At 43.4% G+C, this 22,616-nt stretch overlaps 1 protein-coding gene across 1 annotated transcript; it reads left to right on the top strand.

Annotated features, from left to right (window-relative positions):
* Positions 1 to 3,318: 3,318 nt before the first annotated feature.
* LOC121539051 (hippocalcin-like protein 1) lies at positions 3,319 to 22,516 on the top strand. The gene is made up of 4 exons (XM_041847267.2): positions 3,319 to 3,472; positions 16,448 to 16,973; positions 19,505 to 19,610; positions 22,149 to 22,516. Exons 2-4 carry the CDS (start codon positions 16,596 to 16,598, stop codon positions 22,244 to 22,246), a joined length of 582 nt encoding a protein of 193 aa, XP_041703201.1. The 5' UTR covers positions 3,319 to 3,472; positions 16,448 to 16,595; the 3' UTR covers positions 22,247 to 22,516.
* Positions 22,517 to 22,616: the final 100 nt, after the last annotated feature.

The following is a 22,616-nucleotide window of genomic DNA, read 5'->3' as shown; positions in this document are numbered from 1 at the left end:
AGGACATCAGACTGACATCTATTAGTGATGGGGACATCAGACTGACATCTATTAGTGATGGGGACATCAGACTGACATCTATTAGTGATGAGGACATCAGACTGACATCTATTAGTGATGGGGACATCAGACTGACATCTATTAGTGATGAGGACATCAGACTGACATCTATTAGTGATGGGGACATCAGACTGACATCTATTAGTGATGAGGGACATCAGACTGACATCTATTAGTGATGGGGACATCAGACTGACATCTATTAGTGATGGGGACATCAGACTGACATCTATTAGTGATGGGGACATCAGACTGACATCTATTAGTGATGGGGACATCAGACTGACATCTATTAGTGATGGGGACATCAGACTGACATCTATTAGTGATGAGGACATCAGACTGACATCTATTAGTGATGGGGACATCAGACTGACATCTATTAGTGATGAGGACATCAGACTGACATCTATTAGTGATGGGGACATCAGACTGACATCTATTAGTGATGGGGACATCAGACTGACATCTATTAGTGATGGGGACATCAGACTGACATCTATTAGTGATGGGGACATCAGACTGACATCTATTAGTGATGAGGACATCAGACTGACATCTATTAGTGATGGGGACATCAGACTGCCATCTATTAGTGATGGGGACATCAGACTGACATCTATTAGTGATGGGGACATCAGACTGACATCTATTAGTGATGGGGACATCAGACTGACATCTATTAGTGATGAGGACATCAGACTGACATCTATTAGTGATGGGGACATCAGACTGACATCTATTAGTGATGGGGACATCAGACTGACATCTATTAGTGATGAGGACATCAGACTGACATCTATTAGTGATGGGGACATCAGACTGACATCTATTAGTGATGAGGACATCAGACTGACATCTATTAGTGATGAGGACATCAGACTGACATCTATTAGTGATGAGGACATCAGACTGACATATATTAGTGATGGGGACATCAGACTGACATCTATTAGTGATGAGGACATCAGACTGACATCTATTAGTGATGAGGACATCAGACTGACATCTATTAGTGATGAGGACATCAGACTGACATCTATTAGTGATGAGGACATCAGACTGACATCTATTAGTGATGGGGACATCAGACTGACATCTATTAGTGATGAGGGCTTGGTGGTTACTGGAACCAATGGCTTGGATTTGCATCCTAACTCCGGAGGTAGTCAGACACGCATTGAGTGTAGACAGATCTGGACAGAGAAACTATTTAAATCATTGACAGGTGGCACCATTGACTCATTAATGTGGTCCCTCTGTAGCTCAATTGGTAGAGCATGGCGCTTGTAACGCCAGGGTAGTGGTTTCGATCCCCGGGACCACCCATACGTAAAACTGTATGCACACATGACTGTAAGTCGCTTTGGATAAAAGCGTCTGCTAAATGGCATATTATTACATCAATATGTCTTACAATAAATAAATACATTATTTTGAAAGAATAGCTGTGAAATAATTTTCATATCAAGCGGCCAGAAAGTCTGTGGACACTGTGGACAGATAACAGACACATTTTAGTACCGTGTGTAGACATATCTCTGGAAATGTGGACACAATCAGAATGTAGACAAGATCAGGACGAAGGACCCATGTTAGCACCAGGTATAAACGGGGCTACTGAAGAGGTGTTTGAAATGGCATTATGAACATTATGAATGATTTTCTAAATTGCTTGTCTTTTTTGTTGTTGCTTTAAAGCACTTTGAGATTCTTTATGTAATGAAGAGCATTATACAAGTTGAATAAATTATGATTATTATTATTATTATTATTATTATTATAAGCAGATTGGGGTGACGACAATTGATATAAAGCTGAAACCAACTCTCACTTGACCCTTTTAAGCCACACCAATAGAATGTTAAACCAAGATTAAAAAGTATTCTAGGTCTAATTTCTCACAATGATTTAACTGTCAGAAATGTACATAAATACACTATAAAACCTTCAGGGTCTCATGGAAAAAACAATGGAGTGGAAAGCAAGTGTCTGTCTGGCGGAGTTGATGACAATAAACGTAGGGCTAAAATAGTAAAATGACTACTATTGCATAACACAGAGTTTGATAGTCTGTGTATCCTTACTTAAAGGCACCAGACCTTGACACGTTTAGATCTCTGCATATCCTTGTCTTTTCATTGAATAAACTTGTGGAGTTTGTAAGATCTTAATGTTTCTTTAAAATGTGAGAAACATTTCAGTCAAAGGGTTCTCCTAGTCAAGTGTGTGAAATCTCCTCTCTCATTGTTGTGTACGTTGTATATTGTTATTAATTGCAGTTTATTTTCTTTCGGTCAAAGGCTCTCCTCATCAAGTCTGTGAAATCTCTCTTCTTTAATTGGAAAAAAAATAAATACTCCACTTCCCCACTACCAGTTTGGCCTTGTCAGTATTATTTGATGTGCCTTATGTCTGAATGTGTCTTAATACAGTATGTTATGTCTGAATGTGTCCTAATACAGTATGTTATGTCTGAATGTGTCTTAATACAGTATGTTATGTCTGAATGTGTCCTAATACAGTATGTTATGTCTGAATGTGTCTTAATACAGTATGTTATGTCTGAATGTGTCCTAATACAGTATGTTATGTCTGAATGTGTCCTAATACAGTATGTTATGTCTGAATGTGTCCTAATACAGTATGTTATGTCTGAATGTGTCCTAATACAGTATGTTATGTCTGAATGTGTCCTAATACAGTATGTTATGTCTGAATGTGTCCTAATACAGTATGTTAACTTATGTCTGAACTAACTGCAGTGTGTGTTAGCCGTCAAGCCTGCTGGGAGGAGGACTGACCATGTGTGTCTGTATGTGTGTATATGTACGTGTGTGTATGTGTGTGTGTGTGTGTGTGTGTGTGAGTGCTGGGAGGGGTAGTGACCATGTGTGTCTGTATGTGTGTATATGTACGTGTGTGTGTGTGTGTGTGTGTGTGTGTGTGTGTGTGTGTGTGTGTGTGTGTGTGTGTGTGTGTGTGTGTGTGTGTGTGTGTGTGTGTGTGTGTGTGTGTGTGTGTGTGTGTGTGTGTGTGTGTGTGTGTGTGTGTGTGTGTGTATGTGTACGTGTGTGTGTGTGTGTGTGTATGTGTGTATGTGTACGTGTGTGTGTGTGTGTGTGTGTGTGAGTGCTGGGAGGGGTAGTGACCATGTTAGAGGAGGAGGGAGGGATTGGGGGATGTGTGTGGATCTGGTGAATGTCTCCTGCCTGCCGCAGTGAGAGAATTACCCTCACTTCTCTCTATTTCTCCCAGGAGTGACGTCATTAGTCAGTACTTGGAGTGTGGAGGAGCGGTGGTTTTGCCTGGGGGCCTCGACTATGATCAAATCAGATGAGCCGCTCTGAATCCTGTTGCACTCTGGCTTAGAGAAGACAGAGGAGGGAAGAGGGAGACAGAGTTCCATGTGGTAAGCTGACCAGATAAGCACGCTTATTCTGCGAGAGAGAAAGTGAGAGAAAATTTGAAAGACAATGGAAAACTAAGGCATGAATAGTTGTTATTTGGAGTGTGTGTGTGTGTGTGTGTCCTGTCTGTCTGTGTGTCCTATCTGTCTGTCTGTCTGATTGTGAGTTTTGCTGTTGTAATTGGCCGTTACGAATAGTTGATGATGTTGTATATATTGTCAATTGTTACTAAGACTGCTTGTAAGAATGGTCATTGTCATACAAAAGCTTGAAAATGACTGCTGTTTTTTAGGTGAAATCTGAATTGGAGAAAGTCAAAAACTGATTCAGGGACTGCCAACTGGCATTAAAAAAAATGTAAAGGGTCTAACTGTACTTTTTATTTTTTTTATTTTTTATATGACATGGCTAATGTTAGTAAGGTCCACTGTGAGCGGTGGACAAATGAATTTACCTGCACTAACACATTTGGAAATTAATTTGGAACTGACATAACAAAATCATCAGTCCTGCATTTTCAAAACATTTGCTGCTTTGATTAAATCAGTACGTCACCTGAATTGTCTGATAGTGAACTATTTACATTTTATTCACACATTCATTTAATATAAATATAATGGTGTTTCAAGCCAAGGACATGCATTTAGACGGACAGTGAGCTAGAAACCTACAGCAGATTATTATAGATTCCACACAGTACACACAAGAAGCCTGCAAATGCCAGAGGAATCAATTGAGCCCAGAGCTAAAGGGATAATCTCTCTCTGTGTGAATACATTGGGATTGATTGGATTCCCTGAAATGTGCTTCAGAACACTGAGTTGGATTGTAGTTCAGAGTGGTGCTGAACACAGACGTGGCCAAGACACCCATCAGGCAATCTGTTATTGTGTAAACTCCTTGTTCTTTCTTTAACATTGCAAAGGGAGTCTATGATAAATGCTATGAACCGTCTCGACCACTGAAGTCTAGCAATGTCCTGATTTACTGAGCAATTTGTGGTTAGCCCACTTTCTAAAAGGTTATAGCTGCCCTACACATCATGACTGTCACTGATAATGATTTAGGAACTGGCGTCGTTCATGTCCTGTGATTGACAGCTTTAGAACTTAACGCTCAACTGGAGGGTCTCTGTTGGTCTCCGTGCATTGTATCAACTAAAAACAGAGGTTCAATTTCAAAAGGAGAGACGAATGCAGGTAGACGTGCTACAGTAAGTCATTAGCAACATGGAGACGTTCAGAAACGTGTCCCTAAGATAGGGGAGAGGTACAGTAGGGAATTCCGTTTCCTAATATCGTGTTTGACAGGAAATCTCTCGCCCTTCCGTCCTGGGGCACATTCAGCAGGACAAAACCTTTTTGAAATGTTCAGATAGGAATATGCTATGTAGAACAATCATGCCTGACATGTATGCACATTTAAAGCATCCCATTGGCTGTTTGATTGAAGCATCCCATTGGCTGTTTGTGGCATTTCTATCTGCAATGCTCGATAACGTTTGGCTACTGAATGTTGCCCTGTAGTGTTGCTTTAAAAGGTCCAATGCAGCTGTTTTTATCTCAATATCAAATCATTTCTGGGTAACAATTAAGTACCTTACTGTGATTGTGTTAAACTAAAATAGTCAAAAAGACACAAAAATAGCTTCTTGGAAAATAGCAATTTCTCACGCAAGAATTTAGCTTGGACTTTCTGGGAGTGGTCTGAGTGGGGAGGAGGAAACTGAAAAGTAGCTGTTATTGGCAGAGAGGTTTGGTACTCTCTTTCTTATTGGTCTATTAAAGATGCACTCTCTAACTTTTGCATAATTTCAGCCAGTAGTTTTGAAAGTGGTGCTCATGAATCAAAAGTGGTCCCCGTTTTTTTTGTGTACTACATCACAAATCCAATTCGTACTATATGTTACAAATTTGTTGAGGTTAAGATCCTGGAGTGCATCTTTAACTAATTTACTGCCTGGTGATGTCACCACACAGGCCAAAACTCCATCCCACCAAAACAGACTGATATTTCAGGTGGTCTTTTCAAACAGCTCTTACACTAAATGGGCGTTATCATCATTTTCACTATTTCACAGTATTATTCCAACCTCATAGTGTGGAAATATAACACAGGGAAAATCACACTTTTGACTGCATCGGGCCTTTAAGAGTGTGAAGTGTCACCTCATTTCATGTGTGGTGCACCCTGGGAGAAGGCATACCCCCTCACACAGACACAGAAGGTGAGAGAAAGAAATGAAGGAAGTTATTTATATAAAATACTTAATGTGGTGGGACACAGGACACAAGGCTTTACATTTCAATCAATGTGCTAAAGTAGTATAAAAAGAGATCCTTCCTTCACACAGTGTGTGTGCATGCGTGCGTGCTTGTTTTGTACATGTATGTGTGTGTGTGTGTGTGTGTGTGTGTATCCAGGCTGGGTATCCTCTCCAACCCTATTGTCATCCACAATGACTTCCTTCCCTCTAGGAACGGAGGCAATGGCCAAAACCCCACACCAGGAAGTGGATAGCCCTTTTTGTTACCCAGCAGCCCAAAGGATATTTTGGGACTGCCCGATTTTTCACTTCCTGTTTTTCTTATTCCTTGTTGTCCTACACAGTGAAATGACTGGATGCATTGAGCAATAGGAGGGAATCTCCATGTAAACGCATATTGCTGATATTAGTCTCGTCCTTTCAGATCCTGAAAAGAACGGTCAAGGAATCAGTCTGGAGCCATTAATTGAATGTCTGTCCATCAATGTTTTTATGGTGTGTGTGTGTCTGTATCCCAGGAAGCTAGAGATTGGTATCTAGGTCTCCTTCCTTATTCTTCCTTCCTGGTTATTAGATAAGGGTAGAGCAGGCACTCAGTAAATGAGGGAATCGGGATTAGAGGAGGGGAAGAAATAAAGCATTATTAAAAGTGAATGTAATGTCATAAAGCATTATTAAAAGTGAATGTCAAACTAACACCATTGTCAGGTTGAAGGTAAACCATTAAGTAAATTATGTATAAAGATCAACTTTTTCTGACATGAACACAAACATTGAGCTAACCCTCGGTCACCGTAGCTGTGGCCAGAGCATTGAGCTAACCCTCGGTCACCGTAGATGTGGCCAGAGCATTGAGCTAACCCTCGGTCACCGTAGATGTGGCCAGAGCATTGAGCTAACCCTAGGTCACCGTAGATGTGGCCAGAGCATTGAGCTAACCCTCGGTCACCGTAGATGTGGCCATAGCATTGAACTAACCCTCGGTCACCGTAGATGTGGCCAGAGCATTGAGCTAACCCTCGGTCACCGTAGATGTGGCCAGAGCATTGAGCTAACCCTAGGTCACCGTAGATGTGGCCAGAGCATTGAGCTAACCCTCGGTCACCGTAGATGTGGCCAGAGCATTGAGCTAACCCTCGGTCACCGTAGATGTGGCCAGAGCATTGAGCTAACCCTCGGTCACCGTAGATGTGGCCAGAGCATTGAGCTAACCCTCGGTCACCGTAGATGTGGCCAGAGCATTGCGCTAACCCTAGGTCACCGTAGATGTGGCCAGAGCATTGAGCTAACCCTCGGTCACCGTAGATGTGGCCAGAGCATTGAGCTAACCCTCGGTCATCGTAGATGTGGCCAGAGCATTGAGCTAACCCTCGGTCACCGTAGATGTGGCCAGAGCATTGAGCTAACCCTCGGTCACCGTAGATGTGGCCAGAGCATTGAGCTAACCCTCGGTCACCGTAGATGTGGCCAGAGCATTGAGCAATGTGACTTTAAACGTTACAGTATGAGTTGTCTTTATGTTATGAAGAGAATCTTTCAGAAACGTTACACTAATGTGTTCTAACCTTGGTGTCCAAAAACAACCTGCACTTCCGAAAAGCGCATTTCTCTGCATTGAGAAAAATACACTAAACTAAAATATAAACGCAACATGGAAAGTGTTGGTCCCATGTTTCATGAGCTGAAATAAAAGATCCCAGACATTTTTCCATACGCACAAAAAGCTTATTTCTCTTAAATGTTGTGCACAAATTTGTTTCCATCCCTGTTGGTGAGCATTTCTCCTTTTGCCAAGGTAATCCAGCCGCCTGACATGTGTGGTATATCAAGAAGCTGGTTAACCTCTACGTGATCCGTGTCCCTTATACGGGACGGTTGTTGCACAATATGCGATATGTGGCTAAAATGGTGTTGTAAACAACAGCCAACCATCCGGGACATAGACATGCTAATAGCTCAGTTGGTAGAGCATGGCGCTTGCAACGCCAGGGTTGTGGGTTCGTTTCCCACGGGGGGCCAGTATGAAAATGTATGCACTCACGAACTGTAAGTCGCTCTGGATAAGAGCGTCTGCTAAATGACTAAAATGTAAAATGTTATATGGGCAGAAAGCTTAAATTCTTGTTAATTTAACTGCAGTGTCCAATTTACAGTAGCTATTACAGCTAAAAAAAATACCATGCTATTGTTTGAGGATAGTGCACAACAACAAAACACATCACGGCTTGGTACATTTTACAATGGCGAAATGGCAAATGGCGAAATGGCAAATGGCAAATGCGAAATTTTACAATGGCGAAATGGCAAATGCGAAGAGAAGTTCTACAATGTTTTGCGATGCTTGAGATGGATGACATGGATTCAGACGCAAGGGGGGAACTTGATGAGATGTATCAAGAGATCTATGATGATAAATATGGCATTTTTTCAGTAGATTCCGATTCTGACTGTGAGACGTATGGGACCCCTCCCAGGGTGCCAGCGGCACCACAACGCAAGCAGCAAAGCTCCTGCAGCCACTATAGTCAACATGGGCGCAATAAAGCCCCACCTGAGATGGAGAGAGAGAACACGGGGATGGACGGCACAGTTTGGATGAAACAGCCTCTTGGTAACGCCACGGGTCGATTATCAACACAGAACGAAACCAGAGTGGAGTCAGGCCCTACACCATATGCAAAAGACAAAATCGACAGTGCATACGGCAGCTTTCATTGTTTATGTGACATGGAGATGTTGCAACGCATCAGGGACATGGGACTTGTCTGTGGAGGAATTGCAAGCATTCATTGCGTTCCTGTATGTCCGTGGGCTATACGGCAATAGACTAGCGTCTTTGGATGTCTTCTGGTCATGTTCTAAGTTGGATTTCTTTCGAGATACCATGCCAATTGACCGCTTCACAGAAATCATGCGGTACCTGCGTTTTGACACAAGAGAGATCAGACGCCCCATGACAAATTCGAACAAATTTGCCGTGGTCTCAGAAAGTTTGGAACGCGTTTGTACAGAACTGCGTTGCATGTTACAAGCCAGGTTTGAACATTTCTGTCGAGGAGCAATGGTTCCTCACAAGTGGGGAGGTCATCAAGTTTTCGTTGACCGCTGACGTAGACAGCAAGTACGTGCTAAATGTCATCCCTCATGTAATTCAGAAGCCTGAACATCTGGCACTGAAGCTTGTTGAACCTTACCTCGGCGCGGGGAGAAATGTCACCACGGACAAGTTCTGCACATCACTGCCTTTAGCAAATAAGTTGCTTGCCAACAAAACCAACATGGTCGGGGCCGTGAGCCATTGCGGACGAGAGCTGCCTCCGGTGATGTGCAATCAGGCACAGACAAAGCTATACTCCACTACCGTGCTAAAGCATGACAAAGCAACACTTACGGTTTACAGAAGTGAACCAAGAAAGAACGTCTGTATCCTGAGCACTATACATCCGACTGTCGCCATCGGGAACGACGGAAGGAGAGAACCGGAGACCGTGACGTTCTATAATTGCAACATGGTTGATGTAAATAAGATGGCAAGACAGTATACGGTGGAGGTTGTGACCGGGTTGGAGAAAGGAGGTTCACACCGCTGGCCTGTTGGTGTATTCTACAACCTTCTCGACCTGGCTGCAATCAACGCACATGTTTTGTTCACTCAATGCACCGGCAAGACCGTGCCGAGGAGCGATTTCATCATGGATCTGGCATTGGAGCTTCGTAAGAACCACATGAGGACCAGGCCGCACCGCCTCCTCCCCTCGCACCCATCCAGCACACAGTCTGTGAAATGAAGACGCAGAGCCAGGTGCGCAGATCGACAAGGAACAAGGCCCGTGAAAGCTGTGCATAGTGCCCGGTGTAGCTCAGTTGGTAGAGTATGGCGCTTGCAACGCCAGGGTTGTGGGTTCCTTTCCCACGGGGGGCCAGTATGAAAAAAATGTATGCACTCACTAACTGTAAGTCGCTCTGGATAAGAGCGTCTGCTAAATGACTAAAATGTAAAATGTAAAATGTAAATGTACATTCACCTTTGAATGTAAATACTGTACTTACATTCAGTAATCTAGCTCTGATTTGTCATCCTGAGGTATAAAATGTAGTTTTGGGTTTTTTTTAAATCCATTTTTATATTAAAATGTAGGAACTGGGTTCTACAGTTTGACCTCTGACTCCACACCCACCCCGCCAGGCCATCTAGATGTGTGAAGGTTAGTGTCTTCTCTGTAGGGAAGCTAATGATCCATCATTTATGACATTCCTGGGAGTGTGCAAACTTAAATGTTGTATTACCATAGCATTTTCATATGTTCTCTATAGTTATGTACTTGAAAACCAATTCAGCACATTTGGGAAAACTCCTGGCAGACAAAAAACTGTGTAGTGATGTAATTCTTCACTGGATCAGTCTGAAACTTTGCACGGACAATGCTGCCATCTGGTGGACAACTCCTAAATTACATCTAGAATCTTACATCACTGTCTGGCCTTTCTCTTGTATTTCAAAGATGCAAAAAAATTAAAATAGAAAACACATGTTTTTTTGTTTGTATTATCTTTTACCAGATCTAATGTGTTATATTCTCCAACATTAATTTCCAAACTTCAAAGTGTTTCCTTAAATTATATCAATAATGTGCATATCCTTGCTTCAGGTCCTGAGCTACAGGCAGTTAGATTTGGGGATGCCATTTTAGACGAAAATTGGAAAAAAAGGGTCCGATCCTTAAGAGGTTAAGCAGCATGATCATTACACAGGTGCACCTTGTTCTGGGGACAATAAAAGGCCCCTCTAAAATGTGCAGTTTAGTCACACAACACAATGCCACAGATGTCTCAAGTTTTGAGGGAGTGTACAATTGGCATGCTGACTGCAGGAATGTCCACCAAAGCTGTTGCCAGAGAATTGAATGTTCATTTCTCTACCATAAGCCGCCTCAATGTTATTTTAGAGAATTTGGCAGTATGTCAAACCAGCCTCACAACCGGAGACCACGTGTAACCACGCCAGCCCAGGACCTCCACATCCAGTTTCTTCACCTGCGGGATCATCTGAGACCAGCCACCCGGACAGATGATGAACCTATGGGTTTGCACAACTGAAGAATTTCTGCACAAACTGTCAGAAACTGTCTTAGGGAAGCTCATCTGTGTGCTCGTCATCCTAACCAGGGTCTTGACCTGCCTGCAGTTCGGCTTCGTGACCGACTTCAGTGGGCAAATACTCACCTTCGATGGACACTGGCACGCTGGAGAAATGTGCTCTTCACGGATAAATCCTGGTTTTAACTGTACCAGGCAGATGGCAGACAGTGTGTATAGCATCATGTGGGTGACCAGTTTACTGATGTCAACATTGTGAACAGAGTGCCTCATGGTGGCGGTGGGGTTATGGTATGGGCAGGCATAAGCTACGGACAATGAACACAATTGCGTTTTAATCGATGGCAATTTGAATGCACAGAGATACAGTGACGAGATCCTGAGGCCCATTGTCATGCCATTCATCCACCGCCATCTCCTGATGTTTCAGCATGATAATGCACGGCCCCGTGTTGCAAGGATCTGTACACAATTCCTGGAAGCTGAAAATGTCCCAGTTCTTCCATGGCCTGCATACTCACCAGACATGTCACCCATTGAGCATGTTTGGGATGCTCTGGATCGAAGTGTACGACAGCATGTTCCAGTTCCCGCCAATATCCAGCAACTTCGCACAGCCAACTCTATGCGAAGGAGATGTGTTCCGCTGCATGAGGCAAATGGTGGTCTCTCCAGATACTGACTGGTTTTCTGATCCAAGCCCTACCTTTTTTTAAGGTGTCTGTGACAAACAGATGCATATCTGTATTCCAACTCATGTGAAATCCATAGATTAGGGCCTAATGAATTTATTTCAATTGACTGATTTCCTTATATGAACTGTAACTCAGTAAAATCTTAGAAATTGTTGCATGTTGCAGTTATATTTTTGTTCAGTGTACTGTACATGCATACATTTGAAATGTATGACAGTTGACCTGTCCCAAACCATTTAGCATAGTCCCAGTAATATGATCAAATAAACCTTTTCAAGTTGCAGGCAGGAACATTGTTATTTTTGTGCAGATTTGATTGAACTACTAAATCCTTTGTCAAACTAGCCTGGTTGAACAGACTGAACCCTGCGCTCATTGTTGTTGAGGTGAAACAATATCCCTTCAGTTCAATATTGTCACGATCGTTTACTGATGAGACGGACCAAGGCGCAGCGTGATAAGCGTACATTTTATTACGTACTTAACTCACGACAAAACAACAAACAAACGAAACGTGAAGTCCTAGGTTACACACAACAAACCTTAACGGAACAAGATCCCACACCGACTAGTGCCAAACAGGCTGCCTAAGTATGGTCCCCAATCAGAGACAACGAGATACAGCTGCCTCTGATTGGGAACCACCCTGGCCAACATAGATCAACACGATCTAGAAAACACAACATAGAAAATATGACATAGAAACTCCACACCCTGGCTCAACATTTAAGAGTCCCCAGAGCCAGGGCATGACAAATATCTAGTTTTGATTTACAGCAGATAGCATTTTCAGCCAAAAATTCAACATGAAATCAACAAGAAATGTAACCATGTCATTGGATTTAGATTAAAAGTTGGATAAAAAAAGACACATTTGCCAAATTCCTTTACATTGATGACTTCCAATCCGTTTTCCAGTTTTCCACAATATAGCTATGCACACCGATGTTTTCCATAACGTCATAACATTACATTTTTCTGTTGAAATTACGTGGAAACACATTGATTCAACCAGTTTGTACTTATGCGGAAGTGAGTGCAGCAGTCCTCAGAAAACCACCCAGGGAAGTCCCAGAAGGCTGTGACGGCATCGTGCCAGCTGTTGTACCGTCACACTGAGGGATCACCGTGACCCGAGCCAGGGGGTGCTAAGCACCTGCCAACACAATACACAGCCAAGCCAGGGGGTGTCAAGCACCTGCCAACACAATACACAGCCAAGCCAGGGGGTGTCAAGCACCTGCCAACACAATACCCAGCCGAGCCAGGAGAGCAGAAGGGTGCACATATTGTTGCACTATATTCGCAGGGCAAATAGAATGATTGAGTGAGTGAGGGAGATCAGGACTGATCAGGGCCTAGATTTGAAAAGCTAGGACAGGGCTGTTCAATGTCGGTCTTGGAGGGCAGAATCACTTCTGGTTTTCATCCTCTTCTGATCAGGGATTGATTCAGACCTGGGACAGGTGAGTGCAAATAACTACCACAGAAACAAAAAACAGAAATGTTTTGGCCCTTCAGAACCGTAATTGAACAGCCCTGGCTTGGATGAAGCATTCCCAGGAGAGGGAATATTTTGGGCAGATAGGATTGATGACTGTCATAATGAGGCTAGCCACAAGAGCGTTCCACATGACAAACATGTATAATTATTTTGGGGTTCAAATCAAAAGGGTTGCAGTCAAAAAGGCAATTGGATTTATGTAGAACAACATAGCGGACATACAATGCATAAAAAAAAAAAAAATGATGTATGCACTCACTAACTGTAAGTCGCGCTGGATAAGAGCGTCTGCTAAATGACTAAACTGTAAAAAACAATGGAAAGTATTCAGACCCCTTGACTTGTTCCACATTTTGTTACGTTACAGCCTTATTCTAAACTGGATTAAAAAAGACACATCAATCTACACACTATACCCCATAATGACAAAGCAAAAACAGATTTATCGAAATCCTTGCAGATTTATTACAATAAAAAACATAAATACCTTATTTACATAAGTATTCAGACCCTTTGCTATGAGATTCGAAATTGAGCTCAGGTCAAAACAAAAGTATTTTGTCATATGACCCGAATACAGCAGGTGAATACAACGCAGTTTTAAGAAATAATACCTAAAAAATAAGAAATAAAAGTAACAAATAATTAAAGAGCAGCAGTAAAATAACACTGGAGGGGGGTGCAAACTTAATGATGGTGTTGGAGTCGTGCCTGGCCATGCAGTCATGGGTGAACAGGGAGTACAGAAGGGGACTGAGCACGCACCCCTGAGGGGCCCCCGTGTTGAGGATCAGCGTGGCGGATGTGTTGTTACCTACCCTTACCACCTGGGGGCGGCCCGTCAGGAAGCCCAGGATCCAGTTGCAGAGGGAGGTGTTTAGCCCCAGGGTCCTTACCTTAGTGATGACCTTAGAGTGCATTATGGTATTAAACGCTGAGCTGTAGTCTGCATTCTCACATAGGTGTTCCTCTTGTCCATGTGGGAAGGGGCAGTGTGGAGTGCAATAGAGATTGCATCATCTGTGGATCTGTTGGGGCGGTATGCAAATTGGAGTGGGTCTAGGGTTTCTGGGATAATGGTGTTGATGTGAGCCATGAACAGCCTTTCAAAGCACTTCATGGCTACAGATGTGAGTGCTACGGGTCGGTAGTCATTTAGGCAGGTTACTTTAGTGTTCTTGGACACAGGGACTACGGTGGCCTGCTTGAAACATATTGGTATTACAGACTCAGATAGGGAGAGTTTGAAAATGTCAGTGAAGACACTTGCTAGTTATGTACGCTCAAGTTTTCTGTTTTTTTGTCTTATTTCTTGTTTGTTTCACAAGAACAAATATTTTGCATCTTCAAAGTGGTAGGCATGTTGTGTAAATGAAATGATACAAACCCCCCAAAAATGCATTTTAATGCCAGGTTGTAAGGCAACAAAATAGGAAAATTGCCAAGGGGGGTGAATACTTTATCAAGCCACTGTAGCATCAATCCTCCTGTAGTTCATCATGTCCTCTATGGTACCTTCCATCCTCCTGTAGTTCATCATGTCCTCTATGGTACTGTACCTTCCATCCTCCTGTAGATCATCATGTCCTCTATGGTACTGTACCTTCCATCCTCCTGTAGATCATCATGTCCTCTATGGTACCTTCCATCCTCCTGTAGATCATCATGTCCTCTATGATACCTTCCATCCTCCTGTAGTTCATCATGTCCTCTATGGTACCTTCCATCCTCCTGTAGATCATCATGTCCTCTATGGTACCTTCCATCCTCCTGTAGATCATCATGTCCTCTATGGTACCTTCCATCCTCCTGTAGATCATCATGTCCTCTATGATACCTTCCATCCTCCTGTAGTTCATCATGTCCTCTATAGTACCTTCCATCCTCCTGTAGATCATCATGTCCTCTATGGTACCTTCCATCCTCCTGTAGATCATCATGTCCTCTATGATACCTTCCATCCTCCTGTAGATCATCATGTCCTCTATGGTACCTTCCATCCTCCTGTAGATCATCATGTCCTCTATGGTACCATCCATCCTTCTGTAGTTCATCTGAAACTAGCAATTGTTTTTAATAGAAGATGGTAGTCATTTCCTATTAATCTTAATGCAGTTTTATTAATTAATGGATTATAAGACACTCAAAACGGCATACACACAACTAATACACTCAACATCAGTGTGCATAGCTACACTCACGACAATGGAAAATCACACACGTATTGAAAATCCATTTAGGAATAGTCATTTTGAAAATCCATTCAGACATAGTCATTTTGAAAATCCATTCAGACATAGTCATTTTGAAAATCCTGTAGTGGAATTGTACTGTGTCTCTTTCTGCTTTTTCAGTGTCTCATACTTATCATACATGTTTGACCTGTTGCGTACTTAGAAATGGCCTGTTGTAGTCCGACAGGGTGTCTGAGGTTTGCTCTCAGAAGGTCGGCTCAGCGGGAGTGGAAATATTGGCTGAACGCCCAGACTGTTGTTGCCAGGTGTTCTCCTCCTCTGCAGCTGGTCTCTGGGAGCAAACGCTTTAATGAAAAAGGATGCACTTGGCTATCTTTGTGTAACCCGTAGCGATAGTATAAATATGCTGAGTGAATTTCCACGACAATCCATGTAGACAGTCATTTTAAAAATCCATTTAGACATCATTTTAAAACATTCTTATGATGTATTCATTTTTCTTGAACGTTAATAAAGATGGCTAATAAATATGTGCTCCATGTGAAGTTTTCATCTCCTAATTGACAAATTAATTGGCAAATTAGTCAGGATTTACCAGCTAATTTATGTCTTGTAGAAGATTTTCCATCAGATGCATGAAGCCAATTATCTATGAATGTAGATCTCATTGTATTTCATTACGGATAGCTGGAGTTTCATATTTTGAACTGCTCGTTGCCTTGGTAACCTCTTGTTTGTTTCATTTGAGAATGTTTACACTACCTTTAAAGGGATAGTTAACTCAAAAACGATATTTTTACATTTTGTTCATTACACCAATGTTAATACAATCCCAAAAACCTGTGCAGTATGTCAGCAGTGAAGTTTTCAAGATATAAGTCGACTCATTTCAGATTATACCACTATTGAAGACTGCAGTTCTTCTGCTTAGTTTTCATTGATTGAGAACTAAGCTTGCGGAAGTGCTGTTGATGGCTTGTGGCAGTGCTGTTGATGGCTTGTGGCAGTGCTGTTGATCAATTAGACATGTATGACATCATAACTCATTCACGCAAGCAGATGCTACCGCAGAGTTGGCCAGACGTTGTCATGGGTTCTTTCCAAACACTCTGGATCCTAGACTTCTAAAATATATTTAAAAAATATATATATTTTTTAAGATAACTACTGTACCTACCCCTACTACCAGGTTCTCTCTCTGTCCTTCTCTGTCTCTATAGGCTATATCCTCGGTCAACCCCGCTGCCCATTCCCCTGCAGGAATAAGGAGTCAGCAGCAGAGTGGAGGAAAACGCAAGACTTTGAAAGAAAAATAAGAAAACGTCAAAAGAAACAGCAACTGGTCAAGAGGAAGGGGCTGCCTCAGCCATGGGAAAACAGAACAGCAAGCTACGGCCGGAGGTGCTGAACGACCTGCGCGAGAACACAGAGTTCACCGACCACGAGCTCCAGGAGTGGTACCGAGGCTTCCTCAAAGACTGCCCCATGGGCCACCTGACTGTGGAAGAGTTCAAGAAGATCTACGCCAACTTCTTCCCTTACGGTGACGCCTCCAAGTTTTCAGAGCACGTCTTCCGCACGTTTGACACCAACGCAGACGGGACGATAGACTTCCGGGAGTTCATCATCGCGCTGAGCGTTACGTCGCGCGGCAAGCTGGAGCAGAAGCTCAAGTGGGCCTTCAGCATGTACGACCTGGACGGGAACGGCTACATCAGCCGCGCGGAGATGCTGGAGATCGTACAGGTCAGTCTCAAGCACCTATGTTCCACCGGTGTATTGTAGCATCGTTATACTTTAGGGTGTGACGTCATTTCAATGCCTGTAGGCATTTGTATTTTATTTTATGGACTTCAAGGGCCTAAAAACACACTAAGATTTTAACGTCACACTGTAGACTAGAGCATTGTATGACTGAATTTAGAATCAACACCTTCCCCTTCCTCTCTTGGAACATGTTCACTTCTCTATTCTCTTGCATTTATGTTGACCAAACCAGGTCTTTTGAGTGCTGGAGAATAATTTAGCAGCAGCTGGTTCTAAAATCAACACAATGACCTATGGATTATAGAAATGACTCATTCTTGTGGAAGCTAATAGACTGCAGAGCATTCACACCAACACAGAAGCGTCAAAACACTGCATCTATCACATAGTAAGAAGACACAGTGCTAATCAATGTATCCCTCATTTATCCACCTTAAAGCTAGAATCTGCAGTTGCTACATACAGTTTTGGATTTACTGTGTGAATGTACAGTCTCTACTACGAACCTCTTAGCGTAACTGTTAAGGTGTTGGCTTGACAGACGTGGGATCCGGGTTCGAGTCCCATTTGGGGCTTCTACCCGAATTCACTACATTGGTGTCAGAAGTGGGATGGCGCATTTTGTTATATTTCAGTCTTCTGTGATGTGTATAAAGTGCAATATTGGGATGCAAACTCAAAAGGTAATACATTTCAACTCTATATCTGTAATGGTACAGGTGTCTTCGTTTTTTAAAGACCATAACCATGTGTGTGAGGTGTGTACTTTTCTTTAGTACAGTCGTGGTCAAAAGTTTTGAGAATGACACAAATATTAATTTCCACAAAGTCTGCTGCCTCAGTTTTTATGATGGCAATTTGCATATACTCCAGAATGTTATGAACAGTGATCAGATGAATTGCAACTAATTGCAAAGTCCCTCTTTGCCATGAAAATGAACTTAATCCCCCAAAAACATTTTGCACAGTGAGGCGAAGACTTTTGGTGGATGGCCTGGTGTCAAGAAGTGCAGCGAGGAAGCCACTTCTCTCCAGGAAAAACATCGGGGACAGACTGATATTCTACAAAAGGTACAGGGATTGGACTGTTGAGGACTGGGATAAAGTCATTTTCTCTGATGAATCACCTTTCCGATTGTTTGGGGCATCCGGAAAAAAGGTTGTCCGGAGAAGACAAGGTGAGCGCTACCATCAGTCCTGTGTCATGCCAACAGTAAAGCATCCTGAGACCATTCATGTGTGGGGTTGCTTCTCAGCCAAGGGAGTGGGCTCACTCACAATTTTGCCTAAGAACACAGCCATGAATAAAAAATGGTACCAACATCCTCCGAGAGCAACTTCTCCCAACCATCCAAGAACAGTTTGGTGACTACCAATGCCTTTTCCAGCATGATGGAGCACCTTGCCACAAGGCAAAAGTGATAACTAAGTGGCTCGGGGAACAAAACATCGACATTTTGGGTCAATGGCCAGGAAACTCCCCAGACCTTAATCCCACTGAGAACTTGTGGTCGATCCTCAAGAGGCGGGTGGACAAACAAAAACCCACAAATTCTGACAAACTCCAAGCATTGATTATGCAAGAATTGGCTGCCATCAGTCAGGATGTGGCCCAGAAGTTAATTGACAGTATGCCAGGACGGATTGCAGAGGTCTTGAAAAAGAACGGTCAACACTGCAAATATTGACTCTTTGCATAAACTTTAATGTAATTGTCAATAAAAGCCTTTGACACTTATGGAATGATTGTAATTATACTTCAGTATACCATAGTAACATATGACAAAAATATCTAAAAACACTGAAGCAGCGAACGTTGTGAAGACCGATACTAGTGTCATTCTCGAAACTTTTGACCACTACTGTTGATTTGTTTAAGACTACAAAGGAACACTTTGTGACCCTGATTTAGCCCACTGGAATAAAAAGGTCAAGCCAACATCTAGCGAGCTCGTCAAGAAGTCATCTGACGCAAAACGCATCATACTGTGACACTTTCTGTGTTTTGAAAGTTATATATATTGAAAACTTGGTTTAGGCAATCCCCCCCACCAAATACACACACACACACAACCAGACATTGATTGATTGGAGACAGCTTGTGTCAATTATAGAACATTTCCTAGGATTTTCTGCCTGCAGCAACACTAGTGGATAATGCTAGAAATACCGGTAAAAGCACAGTGCCACAAAGTGCATCAAAAAGCATGGCCCCTACTCATGAGCTTAGTCCAACTGTCGTACCCCATCAGATCCTAAATATAAGCTTGTTTTACTCCAATGTTTGTAAACATTACAAATGTAAACAAAACATGGTTAAAACTATAATTTCCGGTCAGTCCTGTTATCCATAGCTCTATGAATTTGAGGGGTTATACTGTATGTATACATCCTTCAGCTTTTTAACAAAACAGAGGCGGGGTGTCTGCTTTGTTATTGTTTCAATTAAATAGCTTTAACTCTCTACTCCTTTGGTCCTCTTTCTATCCATCTATGTGCCATCTCCCTAGGCCATCTACAAAATGGTGTCCTCTGTCATGAAGATGCCAGAGGACGAGTCCACGCCTGAGAAGAGGACAGACAAGATCTTCAGACAGATGGACTCAAACAATGATGGTGAGGAACCCTGCACGGGATTCGTCCCAAATGGCACCCTATTGTCAAAATACAGGGAATAGGGTTCCGTTTGGGACTATATAGGGAACAGGGTCCCATTTGGGACTATATAGAGAATAGGGTCCCATTGGGGACTATATAGGGAATAGTGTGCCATTGAGGACATTACCAACCCAGGACTTTTTAGTGCAGGCCGTCACTATTAAGTGGTTTCTTCTGCAGGGCTATTCAACTACCGGCCCATAAAGGGATAAACTGTACTGCTGGTTTTCCTTTCTCCCTGATAGTTTGATAGCAATGATTTTGAAGGACAGAATCAAAACCATAAGTGTTCCTGCACAGAATTTAATAGGCCGGCTTTATTTTCTCAATAGTCTAAAAGTAGTCAATAGTCTCAATAATCTTTATTTGTGAAGGCAGAAGAAACATGGACTCCGACTATAGCGACCTTAACTCAACATCTAGCGACCCCGTCAAGGGGTTCGGATCTCTTGGGGCAACAGCTATGTTGGGCTGATAGTCATTGGAAGGGAGTTTGAGTGTGTGTGTGATCCCTGAGGGAATTTAACCACTTGACCTTGACCTTGCTCTAGCCACACTCCTACCAACTGAGCCACACAGGCTAAGTGATGGCTTCCAACTGAGCCACACAGGCTAAGTGATGGCTTCCAACTGAGCCACACAGGCTAAGTGATGGCTTCCAACTGAGCCACACAGGCTAAGTGATGGCTTCCAACTGAGCCACACAGGCTAAGTGATGGCTTCCAACTGAGCCACACAGGCTAAGTGATGGCTTCCAACTGAGCCACACAGGCTAAGTGATGGCTTCCAACTGAGCCACACAGGCTAAGTGATGGCTTCCAACTGAGCCACACAGGCTAAGTGATGGCTTCCAACTGAGCCACACAGGCTAAGTGATGGCTTCCAACTGAGCCACACAGGCTAAGTGATGGCTTCCAACTGAGCCACACAGGCTAAGTGATGGCTTCCAACTGAGCCACACAGGCTAAGTGATGGCTTCCAACTGAGCCACACAGGCTAAGTGATGGCTTCCAACTGAGCCACACGGGCTAAGTGATGGCTTCCAACTGAGCCACACGGGCTAAGTGATGGCTTCCAACTGAGCCACACGGGGCTAAGTGATGGCTTCCAACTGAGCCACACGGGCTGAAGTGATGGCTTCCAACTGAGCCACACGGGCTAAGTGATGGCTTCCAACTGAGCCACACGGGCTAAGTGATGGCTTCCAACTGAGCCACACGGGCTAAGTGATGGCTTCCAACTGAGCCACACGGGCTAAGTGATGGCTTCCAACTGAGCCACACGGGCTAAGTGATGGCTTCCAACTGAGCCACACGGGCTAAGTGATGGCTTCCAACTGAGCCACACGGGCTAAGTGATGTCTTCCAACTGAGCCACACGGGCTAAGGGATGGCTTCCAACTGAGCCACACGGGCTAAGGGATGGCTTCCAACTGAGCCACACGGGCTAAGGGATGGCTTCCAACTGAGCCACACGGGCTAAGGGATGGCTTCCAACTGAGCCACACGGGCTAAGTGATGGCTTCCAACTGAGCCACACGGGCTAAGTGATGGCTTCCAACTGAGCCACACAGGCTAAGTGATGGCTTCCAACTGAGCCACACGGGCTAAGTGATAGCTTCCAACTGAGCCACACGGGCTAAGTGATGGCTTCCAACTGAGCCACACGGGCTAAGTGATAGCTTCCATCTGAGCCACACGGGCTAAGTGATGGCTTCCAACTGAGCCACACGGGCTAAGTGATGGCTTCCAACTGAGCCACACGGGCTAAGTGATAGCTTCCAACTGAGCCACACGGGCTAAGTGATAGCTTCCAACTGAGCCACACGGGCTAAGTGATGGCTTCCAACTGAGCCACACAGGCTAAGTGATGGCTTCCAACTGAGCCACACAGGCTAAGTGATGGCTTCCAACTGAGCCACACAGGCTAAGTGATGGCTTCCAACTGAGCCACACAGGCTAAGTGATGGCTTCCAACTGAGCCACACAGGCTAAGTGATAGCTTCCAACTGAGCCACACAGGCTAAGTGATAGCTTCCAACTGAGCCACACAGGCTAAGTGATAGCTTCCAACTGAGCCAAACAGGCTAAGTGATAGCTTCCAACTGAGCCACACAGGCTAAGTGATAGCTTCCAACTGAGCCACACAGGCTAAGTGATGGCTTCCAACTGAGCCACACAGGCTAAGTGATGGCTTCCAACTGAGCCACACAGGCTAAGTGATAGCTTCCAACTGAGCCACACAGGCTAAGTGATAGCTTCCAACTGAGCCACACAGGCTAAGTGATAGCTTCCAATAGTCCAGTTCGGCTGCATCAGTGCAGAAGAGGGACATTAGTGTATGAGAGAGCGCCATTTTAGACTAATGGGATGCACGCCTTTCTCTGCCTCCACCAATTAGTTCTTACCTCAGTGTTTTAACCAATATATATATATTTTTTTTTACCTCTGATGAATAACCAAGTTCCTCATCCAATCCTGTGGCTTGTTACTGCAGGTAGGCTGTCTCTGGAGGAATTCATCAAAGGTGCCAAGAGTGACCCGTCCATAGTCTGCCTGTTACAGTGTGACCCCAGCAGTGCCGGTCAGTTCTGAACACACACACACACACAGAGACACCTACTACTTTCAAGCCCACTGTCACATGACTATGGAGATTATATAAATATTGTAATTATTATTACTGTTGTTTTGAAGATCATTTGATTTGTACTGTTACAGTTCCATTTCAATCCATAGAAGGATAATGTTTCTAAAATGTAATCATTTTCATATTGTATTTTACTGTAAATGTATTTTGTGTCCGCACGTTTTGGTCTGCAAGTATGTTTTAGTATGCTGATAGTGTTTGCTGTGCAGAAATTACATCCAGAATGAACAGAAGTATTGAATATACAGTATCAAGCCCCTGAGAAAGGCCCTGGGAAAGACTTACAAGACTCTTTGTTGCCAGCTGACAACGACA

This window comes from Coregonus clupeaformis, chromosome 21 (genome assembly GCF_020615455.1).
Source record: "Coregonus clupeaformis isolate EN_2021a chromosome 21, ASM2061545v1, whole genome shotgun sequence".
Lineage (NCBI taxonomy): Eukaryota > Metazoa > Chordata > Actinopteri > Salmoniformes > Salmonidae > Coregonus > Coregonus clupeaformis.
Note: the sequence above shows the minus strand (reverse complement) of the source record. Positions and strands in the feature narration are given on the sequence as shown.